Below are 14,398 nucleotides of genomic sequence, written 5' to 3'. Positions count from 1 at the left end.
TACAAATTAATAAAGCTAGAATTTCCGAAAAATCTAGTCAAACTATTGCATTCGTACTTAACGGAAAGAAAACTGAAGGTGAGGATAAACCACACCTTGTCGAACGAAAGAAGGATTGGAGCCGGAGTCCCCCAGGGATCAGTCCTGGGACCGGCCCTGTTCAATCTCTACCTACATGACTTCCCACAATTTAAACAAACAAATACGGCGCTGTACGCTGACGATACAGCGCTGTATGCCAATTCTCACTCCGCCCAAGTGGCGACAAAGCAAATACAAATCCACCTAAATCTCCTACAACCATATTACAAAAAATGGAAAATCAACCTTAATAGTACCAAAACTGAGCATATCATTTTCTCCCGAAAATACAGCAACAACAAAATTTTTACAAAACTGAAAGTAGGAGACTCGAAAATCGAACCCTGCACACAACTTAAATATCTAGGTCTTCACATGGACAGCAGACTAAATTTCATAGAGAACCTTAAGCAACTGCGACGAAAGGGGGAGATAGCGTTAAAAAACCTATACCCGCTTCTGATTAAAAACAATTACCTCACCACCAAAAATAAATTACACGTGTATACAGCCATAATCAGACCAATCATCACGTACGCCGCACCCGTCTGGCGCGGAGTAAGCAAAACCACACTATCCACTCTTCAAGTATTCCAAAATAAATGCCTTCGTTTAGCATTAAACAAAGATAGATACACCAAAATTACTGAGCTGCAAACCCTATCTGGCATCCCATCAATTCGAAATTATATCGAAAAGCTCTCTGGCAATTTTTACAAATCACAAACTAAACATAATCCATTATTAAAAAAAGCCATGCGCCATCCGCAGGGCAAGCACAAATTCACACACACAGGAGCGTCCCTGTCATAATTCTCTCTCTCTCCCCCCACTATCAACATCTTCACTAACACCTTTCCTACGTCTTTCCTTTCACCACTTCAGCTAATCTATTTTTCCTTTCAGCAGTTTTCCCAAAAAATGTACATAGTAGGTTAGTTGTAAATATTGTAAATAGTTAGGTTAGGTCAGGGCTCAAAGGCCATGTAAAAGAATTAGGGTTTTTTGTAACAGTTTTCCCTATACTATAAACACAAATGTAGAAATAAAAACAGCAACCTGAACAATGTATCATTACATTATATAATCGAAAATGAAAATGAGAATATTTAAGCACACGTAAGTGGGATAAAGCCACGGCTAGGGACCCATACAATTGATATCTTAGCATGTAACCTTGTTTTATACCAAATGTAAGCATATGAATAAAAACTTTTGAATTTGAATTTGAATTTTGGTTCTCGTCCGATCACCGAAGTTAAGCAACGTCGGGCGCGGTCAGTACTTGGATGGGTGACCGCTTGGGAACACCGCGTGCCGTTGTCTTCTTCTTTTTGTTAAACTTTAGTTTTTAGTAAAAAAAAACGATGTGTTTATTATAAGTGTGTCATAAGTTAAGCTAGTTTTTAATTTAGAATTTAAGTTAGTCGCTAAGATTTTCCACTCGCGTCCTTCGACTCGAAATTTTCAAACATTCCGCTCCCGCCAGATTTTTTGTTTTTGTTTTGCCCTATCGCGAACACCCCCCTTATTCTTTTTTTTTTTTTTTTTTTTTTTTTTAAGTCCAAAAAAAAATTTACAAGTCCAGATCAGATCGAGGTGTCGCGGAACGACACTCTACTACGTTTAAAATAAATGTATTTATGTCTGTGACGATAAAATAAAATTAAAGCACGACGAGAACTTATAAACGAACGCCGTACATGGACAACGAGATCAGAATCATTCAGGAAGACTCGAAAAGAAACGAATCGACGCTTGATCTTTTAATTTGAAATTTATTCACGCTCGATCGTGAAAATGCAAAAAAACAGCCGTTTTGTTAGGAACATGCGTTATTTATTGTACGCGAGTTCCTCGAACAGACGGCCAGTATAGATTTGCATCAGTTTCGTAATTCTGGTATTAAAATAATAATAAAAAACGCGACCGTTTTCTTCTCGATCTTATGATTTCCTGATAAAATCGATCGTAGAGAGCACAGCGCTTCGTTATGAAGAAATAAATAATATAAATTCCTTCTTGCGGCGGGGGAAAAAAAAAGAAAGAAAAAAAAAAAACAAGTACGTTCCCGTGACCTGACTTATTTACATATCGTATAAAAATCGATCGATAAAAATATATCGCTGTTTTTTAACATAGTTTCATTTCGAAAACCTCTAACCGAAATCGATCGTACGTACGTACGACGCGGACGGAATTTAAACATCGCACACCCCGAAACGAAAAGTATCATTTTATTCGTTCATTTAATAATCGAATAATAATAAAGGGGAAAGAAACATTCTCGAGGTTCGTTAATCTCTTATTTGTAAGGAATGCGATTTGTGGTTCTGAAAAGAACCGATTTGTTTGTTGTTGTTGTTTTTTTTTTTTTTTTTCCGGAAAGATGGACGACGGACGACGACAGAAATGATAACAAAATCATTCTACTTGGAGCTGGTGTACTTGGTGACGGCTTTGGTACCTTCGGAGACGGCGTGCTTGGCCAATTCACCGGGCAAGAGGAGACGTACGGCGGTCTGAATCTCCCTGCTGGTGATGGTCGAACGTTTGTTGTAGTGGGCGAGGCGGGAAGCTTCGGCGGCGATACGTTCGAAGATGTCGTTCACGAAACTGTTCATGATGGACATCGCCTTGCTCGAGATACCGGTGTCGGGATGTACTTGTTTCAACACCTTGTAGATGTAGATAGCGTAGCTCTCCTTCCTCCTGCGCTTCTTCTTCTTGTCGCTCTTCGAAATGTTCTTTTGGGCCTTTCCGGCCTTCTTGGCGGCTTTACCGCTAGTCTTGGGTGGCATCTTCGAATATTCGATAAGAGTTTAACAGAACAGAACGCAACGCTACGCTCGGTTCTCGACGAACGAATAAAAATATCACCCCGCGTGCGACTACTTTTATAACGGACCGTCTACCGACTCAGGCCACGCCCATTCGTCCTAGCCTTCCTATGCGCCGAACTGAACCGACCGCACGGAGGGTATAAAGCCTAAGCCGCGACCGCCGGTCCGATACATAACCGAATAACGCAGCAGTCGATTACGTGTCTCGTCGTCGCCGCTCGTCGCTCGCTCTTCTTGTTTATATTTCGTTTTTCGCAAGAAAATTAAAGAAAATGTCAGGACGTGGAAAGGGAGGAAAAGTCAAGGGAAAGGCGAAGTCCCGTTCGAGCCGTGCCGGTCTTCAGTTCCCCGTCGGCAGGATCCATCGTCTCCTCCGTAAAGGAAACTACGCCGAACGCGTCGGTGCCGGAGCTCCCGTCTACCTCGCCGCCGTCATGGAATATCTGGCCGCCGAAGTTCTCGAGTTGGCAGGAAACGCCGCCAGAGACAACAAGAAGACCAGGATCATTCCCAGACATTTGCAGTTGGCGATCAGGAACGACGAAGAGTTGAACAAGCTCCTTTCCGGAGTGACGATCGCCCAAGGCGGCGTTCTGCCCAACATCCAGGCGGTTCTCTTGCCCAAGAAGACCGAAAAGAAGCCTTAAACTCTTTTCATTTTTTTTAAAGAAACGGACCGGACGGACGACCGCTTTACCGAGAAAAAAAAAGAAAAACAACAACCCACATCATCGGCCCTTCTCAGGGCCACTAATTTTTTTCAAACGATTAAATGCTCGCAAACTTATCTTAATGGAAAACAAACAAAAAAAAATAATAGAAAGAAAGAAAAGTACTTTATATGACACGATATCGTTTTTCGATTCGAAAACGTTAATTTTTTTCTTATTGTTCGTTCATTTTTAAGCTTTCTCTCTGTCACTTCTCGTGAATTTTACTGCAAACGTTTAAAAATACGTGATTTTAATTTAATTTTTTTCGTTTTTCCATTTTATATCGTCATTATTATTTCTTTAAAAAAAACCAACACAACCAACCATTCATTCATTCATTCATTCATTCATTATTTATTCTCGACATATAGTAAGCGAAATTTTTTATTCGTTAGAAAAATTTTGTGGTTCTGAAAAGAACCGTTTTTTTTTTTTCTCCGATCTCGTTTGTTGTCGTGGCGTATATACGGAAAAGTCAAAGAATCAAAATCACCGACGATTAAATTTCTTGCTATTGCAAAAAATTAACCGCCGAAACCGTAGAGGGTGCGTCCTTGACGTTTCAAAGCGTAGACGACGTCCATGGCGGTGACGGTCTTACGTTTGGCGTGTTCGGTGTAGGTGACGGCGTCACGGATCACGTTCTCGAGGAACACCTTGAGGACGCCTCTGGTTTCTTCGTAGATCAACCCGGAGATACGTTTCACACCGCCGCGACGGGCCAATCTTCTGATGGCCGGTTTCGTTATGCCCTGGATGTTGTCGCGCAGGACTTTGCGATGACGTTTCGCGCCACCTTTTCCCAAGCCTTTGCCTCCTTTTCCTCTACCGGTCATCTTGGAATATCTTCGAAGAAGCTTGCGAGAGACGTGGATTCAGAACGGTGTTCGAAAGGGAACTGCGAAAATTACGAAATTCGGCGTCGTTTTATAACGTTCCCGAGCTACGCCCATTTCTGGTCCCGCTCGACCAATAGACACGCGCAGAGAGCGACTTTGTAGCGGTGAACGTTATATAAGGTTCGCCGCGAGCCTGTCGGCCGTTATTTCCAGTCAACGTGTTCGTAACGTCCGTCTGCTGCGTGTTCGTTCGTCGATCGATTTTAATCTTTCGCTTATTTTTTCGAAATGGCAAGAACAAAACAGACCGCTCGTAAATCTACGGGAGGAAAAGCCCCCAGAAAACAGCTCGCCACTAAGGCCGCGAGAAAAAGCGCACCGGCGACCGGCGGCGTCAAGAAACCCCATCGTTACAGGCCCGGAACCGTCGCTCTCCGAGAGATCCGTCGTTATCAGAAGAGCACCGAACTTTTGATCCGCAAACTGCCCTTCCAACGTCTCGTCAGGGAGATCGCCCAGGACTTCAAGACCGACTTGCGTTTCCAGAGTTCCGCCGTGATGGCTCTCCAGGAAGCTAGCGAAGCTTACCTCGTCGGTCTCTTCGAAGATACCAACTTGTGCGCCATCCACGCCAAACGCGTCACCATCATGCCCAAAGACATCCAGCTGGCGAGACGCATTCGCGGAGAAAGAGCTTAAAAAAAAAAAATCGACCGACCATCAATCACACCGTCATCTCTCAACTGTCAGTTCTCTTTTCGAAAGAGACAAAAAAATCGGTTCTTTTCAGAACCTCAATATTTTTCCTAACGAATAAAAAATTAAGCAACTTTTTCGAGAATCGAATCGTTCGAAAACTTAAATAAAAGATAAAAAATTAAAATTAAGGCATGCAAATTCATTCATTCATTCATTCAAATCAATCGTATCGATCAATCAATCATTTATTTCATTCATTCATTATTCGAATATGGGTTGAGCGAAAATTTTAATTCGTTTGAAAAAAATTTGTGGCCCTGAAAAGGGCCATTTATGCGTGCCCCTTCGTCGATATGTACGATCGGAGCACCGCCGGGAAACAACAACAACGACGTCGTCGTCATCATCTTCTTCGAACGCTCACTTTTTTCTTTTCGGAGAAGCGGCTTTCTTCGCTTTGGCGGAGACGGCCTTGGTGGACTTGGGTTTCGGAGCTTTCGGTTTCTTCGTGGGTCCGGCCTTGTTAGATCTTTTCGCTTTCGAAGGAGATTTCGCCTTCGACGCCGCTCTGGCGGCAGCGGCGGCGGCGGCCTTCTTCTCTGCGGCGGAGGCGCTGGCAGCGGCGGCGGCGGCCTTCTTCGCTTTGGCCACGGAAGCGGTCTTCTTTTCGGCGGCGGCCTTTTTCGCTTTCGGCGCGGTCTTCTTCGAAACCTTAGAAGCCGCCTTCTCGCCGGCGGCGGCGGCGGCTCCGGCGGAAGCGCGTTTTCCCGCGCCAATCGCGGCTTTCTTCGTCCTGCCGGCGCCGGATTTCCTCTTCCTTTCGGCGGCGGAGGCGGCGGCTTTGGCACCGCCGGCGGTCGTGGAGGCCAACTTGAAAGAACCGGAAGCACCTTTGCCTTTCGTCTGGACGAGGGAACCGGAAGCGACGGCGCCTTTCAGGTATTTCTTGATGAACGGAGCAACTTTTTCGGCGTCGACCTTGTAGTTGGCGGCGACGAATTTTTTGATGGCCTGGAGGGACGATCCGCCGCGTTCTTTCAAACCTTTGATGGCGTTGGTCACCATCTCCGAAGTCGGCGGATGGGAAGGTTTGCTCCTGGGATTCTTCGCTTTCTTTTCCTTCTTGGCGTGAGGCGTTCCGGCGGAGGAGGCGGCGGCCGAAGCTGTCACCGCGGCGGAAGCTGTTTGATTTTCTACGTCTGCCATTTTACCGAACAACTGATTGTTTTTGTTATTAAAAAAAGTCGATGGTTATCGGTCGCACGATCGAATTTGAATAGTGGCGAAAACGACGTCTAAGTGTCCCCGACGTAAACCAAGCGGACTGTAAACTAAACGCGCGACTTTGACGGAATTCGCTCGAAATCGGCGGCCTCGCGCTCGACTTTCGGGTGATGACATCGTTCTCTTTTCGCCGTCACCACCGCCTCCTTGTCGTTAGACGGACGAAACACGGCCTCAGACCTTCCTCGACGTTTATTCGAGTATTTTTCGACGAAGCGGGAATCGGCGAATCGGCAGGGCGTCCGTCCGGACGCTCGCTCGAAGAAGACCTTGTCAAAAGTCGAACAACGTACCGAAGGTGGACGTCGACGCTCCGACGTCCGTCGTCGCCGCCACCGTGACGACGCTTCGACGAGGTGAGCCTCCGTCCATGCTTTCCGGTTTTTTACACCCTCGGGGACGATCGGAAGACGTTTTCTCGTCAAAAAACGCCTCCGAAAGAGGCAAGGTACGGTCAAAATCGTCACCGCTTCGAAGCGACTCTTCCGATTTCGACGATCTCCTGGGGCACGGGGGGCTCCTTCGACGTAGATCGTCGAACGAAAACGACGGAACGGACTTTCGGCCGTCCTCCGGTGGCGGTCTCGTCTCGGTACGAGGATGGGAACATTAAAAATTTCCATGTCGAAGGCGCGACGAGATGATTCGGTCTCGTCGTTTCCTCGTACCTCGAAACGACGAGGAAATTCGGATTTTTTTTATTTTTTTCCGTACGAGATCGATCGACGATCGAAATTGCACGTCTGACGAAAATTTCCTTGCGGATTTTTCCAAAAGTTTCTTCGTTTCGAGTGTCGTTTTCGAGCCGGGACCGAGCGCGGAAACCCGCAGCACCGCACCGACGGCGAACGAAAATTCTTTCTTCGATTCACGTACGATACGTTTTCTGTCTTTCCTGTGGCCGCTTTTCATAGTTTTATTTTCTTTTTTTTTTCCTTCTTCTTTCGAAGATCTGAAAGACTACATTCTATGGAGTTTATTTAATCTATTATTGTTTACAGACGAACGAACTTCGAACTATTTTAACATCTTTCAACTATTATTTTTTAATTCAATTCACTTACACTATTATATTATCAAGACAAGTGTTTTTCAAAGCATTCGAACCATCGAGATACGGCGAATTTATGACGGCGGTTGTTTGTAAAATATTGCAAATGCTGCTTTTTGGGTTATATTTATATATATGTTGTCCGGGACTTGTTTTTTACGTATATTTACGATTACATTCACACACAGGTGGCCAGGTGGCGGTAGTAGGGTAATTAATCCGGCGGACGAAGATGGTTTATGGTTTGTTTTTACCTACGTCCGCCGTGATTGTGCCTTATGTGCCTGGTTCGTCTCTTTGTCGGTCTTGTCGTCCTTTCCCTATCCTGTCGGTGGCATTCGTCTGTTAGTTGTACGTGCGTGATGTGCTTGTTTGTTTGTTTTGTATTTTGTGTTGCAGACCGCTGCGCTGTGCTGCGCTCCTCGATCTTCGATGTTCGTTCGTCGGATCTTGGCACTTTTGCTTCGACGTTTCGACTTCTCGGATCCATTTCTACTCATTTTTTACCCTTATCATCAGGCAACGGCCATACCACGTTGATAGCACCGGTTCTCGTCCGATCACCGAAGTTAAGCAACGTCGGGCGCGGTCAGTACTTGGATGGGTGACCGCTTGGGAACACCGCGTGCCGTTGTCTTCTTCTTTTTGTTAAACTTTAGTTTTTAGTAAAAAAAAACGATGTGTTTATTATAAGTGTGTCATAAGTTAAGCTAGTTTTTAATTTAGAATTTAAGTTAGTCGCTAAGATTTTCCACTCGCGTCCTTCGACTCGAAATTTTCAAACATTCCGCTCCCGCCAGATTTTTTGTTTTTGTTTTGCCCTATCGCGAACACCCCCCTTATTCTTTTTTTTTTTTTTTTTTTTTTTTTTAAGTCCAAAAAAAAATTTACAAGTCCAGATCAGATCGAGGTGTCGCGGAACGACACTCTACTACGTTTAAAATAAATGTATTTATGTCTGTGACGATAAAATAAAATTAAAGCACGACGAGAACTTATAAACGAACGCCGTACATGGACAACGAGATCAGAATCATTCAGGAAGACTCGAAAAGAAACGAATCGACGCTTGATCTTTTAATTTGAAATTTATTCACGCTCGATCGTGAAAATGCAAAAAAACAGCCGTTTTGTTAGGAACATGCGTTATTTATTGTACGCGAGTTCCTCGAACAGACGGCCAGTATAGATTTGCATCAGTTTCGTAATTCTGGTATTAAAATAATAATAAAAAACGCGACCGTTTTCTTCTCGATCTTATGATTTCCTGATAAAATCGATCGTAGAGAGCACAGCGCTTCGTTATGAAGAAATAAATAATATAAATTCCTTCTTGCGGCGGGGGAAAAAAAAAGAAAGAAAAAAAAAAAACAAGTACGTTCCCGTGACCTGACTTATTTACATATCGTATAAAAATCGATCGATAAAAATATATCGCTGTTTTTTAACATAGTTTCATTTCGAAAACCTCTAACCGAAATCGATCGTACGTACGTACGACGCGGACGGAATTTAAACATCGCACACCCCGAAACGAAAAGTATCATTTTATTCGTTCATTTAATAATCGAATAATAATAAAGGGGAAAGAAACATTCTCGAGGTTCGTTAATCTCTTATTTGTAAGGAATGCGATTTGTGGTTCTGAAAAGAACCGATTTGTTTGTTGTTGTTGTTTTTTTTTTTTTTTTTCCGGAAAGATGGACGACGGACGACGACAGAAATGATAACAAAATCATTCTACTTGGAGCTGGTGTACTTGGTGACGGCTTTGGTACCTTCGGAGACGGCGTGCTTGGCCAATTCACCGGGCAAGAGGAGACGTACGGCGGTCTGAATCTCCCTGCTGGTGATGGTCGAACGTTTGTTGTAGTGGGCGAGGCGGGAAGCTTCGGCGGCGATACGTTCGAAGATGTCGTTCACGAAACTGTTCATGATGGACATCGCCTTGCTCGAGATACCGGTGTCGGGATGTACTTGTTTCAACACCTTGTAGATGTAGATAGCGTAGCTCTCCTTCCTCCTGCGCTTCTTCTTCTTGTCGCTCTTCGAAATGTTCTTTTGGGCCTTTCCGGCCTTCTTGGCGGCTTTACCGCTAGTCTTGGGTGGCATCTTCGAATATTCGATAAGAGTTTAACAGAACAGAACGCAACGCTACGCTCGGTTCTCGACGAACGAATAAAAATATCACCCCGCGTGCGACTACTTTTATAACGGACCGTCTACCGACTCAGGCCACGCCCATTCGTCCTAGCCTTCCTATGCGCCGAACTGAACCGACCGCACGGAGGGTATAAAGCCTAAGCCGCGACCGCCGGTCCGATACATAACCGAATAACGCAGCAGTCGATTACGTGTCTCGTCGTCGCCGCTCGTCGCTCGCTCTTCTTGTTTATATTTCGTTTTTCGCAAGAAAATTAAAGAAAATGTCAGGACGTGGAAAGGGAGGAAAAGTCAAGGGAAAGGCGAAGTCCCGTTCGAGCCGTGCCGGTCTTCAGTTCCCCGTCGGCAGGATCCATCGTCTCCTCCGTAAAGGAAACTACGCCGAACGCGTCGGTGCCGGAGCTCCCGTCTACCTCGCCGCCGTCATGGAATATCTGGCCGCCGAAGTTCTCGAGTTGGCAGGAAACGCCGCCAGAGACAACAAGAAGACCAGGATCATTCCCAGACATTTGCAGTTGGCGATCAGGAACGACGAAGAGTTGAACAAGCTCCTTTCCGGAGTGACGATCGCCCAAGGCGGCGTTCTGCCCAACATCCAGGCGGTTCTCTTGCCCAAGAAGACCGAAAAGAAGCCTTAAACTCTTTTCATTTTTTTTAAAGAAACGGACCGGACGGACGACCGCTTTACCGAGAAAAAAAAAGAAAAACAACAACCCACATCATCGGCCCTTCTCAGGGCCACTAATTTTTTTCAAACGATTAAATGCTCGCAAACTTATCTTAATGGAAAACAAACAAAAAAAAATAATAGAAAGAAAGAAAAGTACTTTATATGACACGATATCGTTTTTCGATTCGAAAACGTTAATTTTTTTCTTATTGTTCGTTCATTTTTAAGCTTTCTCTCTGTCACTTCTCGTGAATTTTACTGCAAACGTTTAAAAATACGTGATTTTAATTTAATTTTTTTCGTTTTTCCATTTTATATCGTCATTATTATTTCTTTAAAAAAAACCAACACAACCAACCATTCATTCATTCATTCATTCATTCATTATTTATTCTCGACATATAGTAAGCGAAATTTTTTATTCGTTAGAAAAATTTTGTGGTTCTGAAAAGAACCGTTTTTTTTTTTTCTCCGATCTCGTTTGTTGTCGTGGCGTATATACGGAAAAGTCAAAGAATCAAAATCACCGACGATTAAATTTCTTGCTATTGCAAAAAATTAACCGCCGAAACCGTAGAGGGTGCGTCCTTGACGTTTCAAAGCGTAGACGACGTCCATGGCGGTGACGGTCTTACGTTTGGCGTGTTCGGTGTAGGTGACGGCGTCACGGATCACGTTCTCGAGGAACACCTTGAGGACGCCTCTGGTTTCTTCGTAGATCAACCCGGAGATACGTTTCACACCGCCGCGACGGGCCAATCTTCTGATGGCCGGTTTCGTTATGCCCTGGATGTTGTCGCGCAGGACTTTGCGATGACGTTTCGCGCCACCTTTTCCCAAGCCTTTGCCTCCTTTTCCTCTACCGGTCATCTTGGAATATCTTCGAAGAAGCTTGCGAGAGACGTGGATTCAGAACGGTGTTCGAAAGGGAACTGCGAAAATTACGAAATTCGGCGTCGTTTTATAACGTTCCCGAGCTACGCCCATTTCTGGTCCCGCTCGACCAATAGACACGCGCAGAGAGCGACTTTGTAGCGGTGAACGTTATATAAGGTTCGCCGCGAGCCTGTCGGCCGTTATTTCCAGTCAACGTGTTCGTAACGTCCGTCTGCTGCGTGTTCGTTCGTCGATCGATTTTAATCTTTCGCTTATTTTTTCGAAATGGCAAGAACAAAACAGACCGCTCGTAAATCTACGGGAGGAAAAGCCCCCAGAAAACAGCTCGCCACTAAGGCCGCGAGAAAAAGCGCACCGGCGACCGGCGGCGTCAAGAAACCCCATCGTTACAGGCCCGGAACCGTCGCTCTCCGAGAGATCCGTCGTTATCAGAAGAGCACCGAACTTTTGATCCGCAAACTGCCCTTCCAACGTCTCGTCAGGGAGATCGCCCAGGACTTCAAGACCGACTTGCGTTTCCAGAGTTCCGCCGTGATGGCTCTCCAGGAAGCTAGCGAAGCTTACCTCGTCGGTCTCTTCGAAGATACCAACTTGTGCGCCATCCACGCCAAACGCGTCACCATCATGCCCAAAGACATCCAGCTGGCGAGACGCATTCGCGGAGAAAGAGCTTAAAAAAAAAAAATCGACCGACCATCAATCACACCGTCATCTCTCAACTGTCAGTTCTCTTTTCGAAAGAGACAAAAAAATCGGTTCTTTTCAGAACCTCAATATTTTTCCTAACGAATAAAAAATTAAGCAACTTTTTCGAGAATCGAATCGTTCGAAAACTTAAATAAAAGATAAAAAATTAAAATTAAGGCATGCAAATTCATTCATTCATTCATTCAAATCAATCGTATCGATCAATCAATCATTTATTTCATTCATTCATTATTCGAATATGGGTTGAGCGAAAATTTTAATTCGTTTGAAAAAAATTTGTGGCCCTGAAAAGGGCCATTTATGCGTGCCCCTTCGTCGATATGTACGATCGGAGCACCGCCGGGAAACAACAACAACGACGTCGTCGTCATCATCTTCTTCGAACGCTCACTTTTTTCTTTTCGGAGAAGCGGCTTTCTTCGCTTTGGCGGAGACGGCCTTGGTGGACTTGGGTTTCGGAGCTTTCGGTTTCTTCGTGGGTCCGGCCTTGTTAGATCTTTTCGCTTTCGAAGGAGATTTCGCCTTCGACGCCGCTCTGGCGGCAGCGGCGGCGGCGGCCTTCTTCTCTGCGGCGGAGGCGCTGGCAGCGGCGGCGGCGGCCTTCTTCGCTTTGGCCACGGAAGCGGTCTTCTTTTCGGCGGCGGCCTTTTTCGCTTTCGGCGCGGTCTTCTTCGAAACCTTAGAAGCCGCCTTCTCGCCGGCGGCGGCGGCGGCTCCGGCGGAAGCGCGTTTTCCCGCGCCAATCGCGGCTTTCTTCGTCCTGCCGGCGCCGGATTTCCTCTTCCTTTCGGCGGCGGAGGCGGCGGCTTTGGCACCGCCGGCGGTCGTGGAGGCCAACTTGAAAGAACCGGAAGCACCTTTGCCTTTCGTCTGGACGAGGGAACCGGAAGCGACGGCGCCTTTCAGGTATTTCTTGATGAACGGAGCAACTTTTTCGGCGTCGACCTTGTAGTTGGCGGCGACGAATTTTTTGATGGCCTGGAGGGACGATCCGCCGCGTTCTTTCAAACCTTTGATGGCGTTGGTCACCATCTCCGAAGTCGGCGGATGGGAAGGTTTGCTCCTGGGATTCTTCGCTTTCTTTTCCTTCTTGGCGTGAGGCGTTCCGGCGGAGGAGGCGGCGGCCGAAGCTGTCACCGCGGCGGAAGCTGTTTGATTTTCTACGTCTGCCATTTTACCGAACAACTGATTGTTTTTGTTATTAAAAAAAGTCGATGGTTATCGGTCGCACGATCGAATTTGAATAGTGGCGAAAACGACGTCTAAGTGTCCCCGACGTAAACCAAGCGGACTGTAAACTAAACGCGCGACTTTGACGGAATTCGCTCGAAATCGGCGGCCTCGCGCTCGACTTTCGGGTGATGACATCGTTCTCTTTTCGCCGTCACCACCGCCTCCTTGTCGTTAGACGGACGAAACACGGCCTCAGACCTTCCTCGACGTTTATTCGAGTATTTTTCGACGAAGCGGGAATCGGCGAATCGGCAGGGCGTCCGTCCGGACGCTCGCTCGAAGAAGACCTTGTCAAAAGTCGAACAACGTACCGAAGGTGGACGTCGACGCTCCGACGTCCGTCGTCGCCGCCACCGTGACGACGCTTCGACGAGGTGAGCCTCCGTCCATGCTTTCCGGTTTTTTACACCCTCGGGGACGATCGGAAGACGTTTTCTCGTCAAAAAACGCCTCCGAAAGAGGCAAGGTACGGTCAAAATCGTCACCGCTTCGAAGCGACTCTTCCGATTTCGACGATCTCCTGGGGCACGGGGGGCTCCTTCGACGTAGATCGTCGAACGAAAACGACGGAACGGACTTTCGGCCGTCCTCCGGTGGCGGTCTCGTCTCGGTACGAGGATGGGAACATTAAAAATTTCCATGTCGAAGGCGCGACGAGATGATTCGGTCTCGTCGTTTCCTCGTACCTCGAAACGACGAGGAAATTCGGATTTTTTTTATTTTTTTCCGTACGAGATCGATCGACGATCGAAATTGCACGTCTGACGAAAATTTCCTTGCGGATTTTTCCAAAAGTTTCTTCGTTTCGAGTGTCGTTTTCGAGCCGGGACCGAGCGCGGAAACCCGCAGCACCGCACCGACGGCGAACGAAAATTCTTTCTTCGATTCACGTACGATACGTTTTCTGTCTTTCCTGTGGCCGCTTTTCATAGTTTTATTTTCTTTTTTTTTTCCTTCTTCTTTCGAAGATCTGAAAGACTACATTCTATGGAGTTTATTTAATCTATTATTGTTTACAGACGAACGAACTTCGAACTATTTTAACATCTTTCAACTATTATTTTTTAATTCAATTCACTTACACTATTATATTATCAAGACAAGTGTTTTTCAAAGCATTCGAACCATCGAGATACGGCGAATTTATGACGGCGGTTGTTTGTAAAATATTGCAAATGCTGCTTTTTGGGTTATATTTATATATATGTTGTCCGGGA

The 14,398-nt window shown here is 45.9% G+C and overlaps 10 protein-coding genes and 1 non-coding gene across 11 annotated transcripts; 5 read left to right on the top strand and 6 right to left on the bottom strand.

The window, feature by feature from the left end:
• Positions 1-2,405: 2,405 nt before the first annotated feature.
• LOC135120239 (histone H2B) lies at positions 2,406-2,882 on the bottom strand. The gene has a single exon (XM_064044555.1). The coding sequence runs from the start codon at positions 2,880-2,882 to the stop codon at positions 2,511-2,513; it is 372 nt and encodes a 123-aa protein (XP_063900625.1). The 3' UTR covers positions 2,406-2,510.
• Positions 2,883-3,116: 234 nt separating this feature from the next.
• On the top strand, positions 3,117-3,742 carry LOC135120229 (histone H2A). Its single transcript, XM_064044546.1, has one exon. The coding sequence runs from the start codon at positions 3,197-3,199 to the stop codon at positions 3,569-3,571; it is 375 nt and encodes a 124-aa protein (XP_063900616.1). The 5' UTR covers positions 3,117-3,196; the 3' UTR covers positions 3,572-3,742.
• Positions 3,743-3,927: 185 nt separating this feature from the next.
• On the bottom strand, positions 3,928-4,533 carry LOC135120232 (histone H4). The gene has a single exon (XM_064044549.1). It carries the CDS (start codon positions 4,471-4,473, stop codon positions 4,162-4,164), a length of 312 nt encoding a protein of 103 aa, XP_063900619.1. The 5' UTR covers positions 4,474-4,533; the 3' UTR covers positions 3,928-4,161.
• A 231-nt stretch (positions 4,534-4,764) lies between these two features.
• On the top strand, positions 4,765-5,326 carry LOC135120227 (histone H3). Its single transcript, XM_064044543.1, has one exon. It carries the CDS (start codon positions 4,765-4,767, stop codon positions 5,173-5,175), a length of 411 nt encoding a protein of 136 aa, XP_063900613.1. The 3' UTR covers positions 5,176-5,326.
• Positions 5,327-5,595: 269 nt separating this feature from the next.
• Positions 5,596-6,381, bottom strand: LOC135120226 (late histone H1-like). The gene has a single exon (XM_064044542.1). It carries the CDS (start codon positions 6,379-6,381, stop codon positions 5,596-5,598), a length of 786 nt encoding a protein of 261 aa, XP_063900612.1.
• A 1,647-nt stretch (positions 6,382-8,028) lies between these two features.
• LOC135120247 (5S ribosomal RNA) lies at positions 8,029-8,147 on the top strand. Its single transcript, XR_010278542.1, has one exon. It is a non-coding gene; the product is annotated as a 5S ribosomal RNA (ribosomal RNA).
• Positions 8,148-9,145: 998 nt separating this feature from the next.
• Positions 9,146-9,622, bottom strand: LOC135120231 (histone H2B). The gene has a single exon (XM_064044548.1). The coding sequence runs from the start codon at positions 9,620-9,622 to the stop codon at positions 9,251-9,253; it is 372 nt and encodes a 123-aa protein (XP_063900618.1). The 3' UTR covers positions 9,146-9,250.
• A 234-nt stretch (positions 9,623-9,856) lies between these two features.
• On the top strand, positions 9,857-10,482 carry LOC135120230 (histone H2A). Its single transcript, XM_064044547.1, has one exon. It carries the CDS (start codon positions 9,937-9,939, stop codon positions 10,309-10,311), a length of 375 nt encoding a protein of 124 aa, XP_063900617.1. The 5' UTR covers positions 9,857-9,936; the 3' UTR covers positions 10,312-10,482.
• A 185-nt stretch (positions 10,483-10,667) lies between these two features.
• LOC135120233 (histone H4) lies at positions 10,668-11,273 on the bottom strand. Its single transcript, XM_064044550.1, has one exon. The coding sequence runs from the start codon at positions 11,211-11,213 to the stop codon at positions 10,902-10,904; it is 312 nt and encodes a 103-aa protein (XP_063900620.1). The 5' UTR covers positions 11,214-11,273; the 3' UTR covers positions 10,668-10,901.
• A 231-nt stretch (positions 11,274-11,504) lies between these two features.
• On the top strand, positions 11,505-12,066 carry LOC135120228 (histone H3). Its single transcript, XM_064044545.1, has one exon. It carries the CDS (start codon positions 11,505-11,507, stop codon positions 11,913-11,915), a length of 411 nt encoding a protein of 136 aa, XP_063900615.1. The 3' UTR covers positions 11,916-12,066.
• Positions 12,067-12,335: 269 nt separating this feature from the next.
• On the bottom strand, positions 12,336-13,121 carry LOC135120246 (late histone H1-like). The gene has a single exon (XM_064044562.1). The coding sequence runs from the start codon at positions 13,119-13,121 to the stop codon at positions 12,336-12,338; it is 786 nt and encodes a 261-aa protein (XP_063900632.1).
• Positions 13,122-14,398: the final 1,277 nt, after the last annotated feature.

The sequence above is a fragment of the Zophobas morio genome, unplaced genomic scaffold, assembly GCF_036711695.1.
Source record: "Zophobas morio isolate AGI-343-1 ecotype UQ-CSIRO unplaced genomic scaffold, CSIRO_AGI_Zmor_V1 ptg000358l, whole genome shotgun sequence".
Classification (NCBI taxonomy): Eukaryota; Metazoa; Arthropoda; class Insecta; order Coleoptera; family Tenebrionidae; genus Zophobas; species Zophobas morio.
The sequence above is the reverse complement of the archived record's forward strand: the minus strand, read 5'-3'. Positions and strand labels throughout refer to the sequence as shown.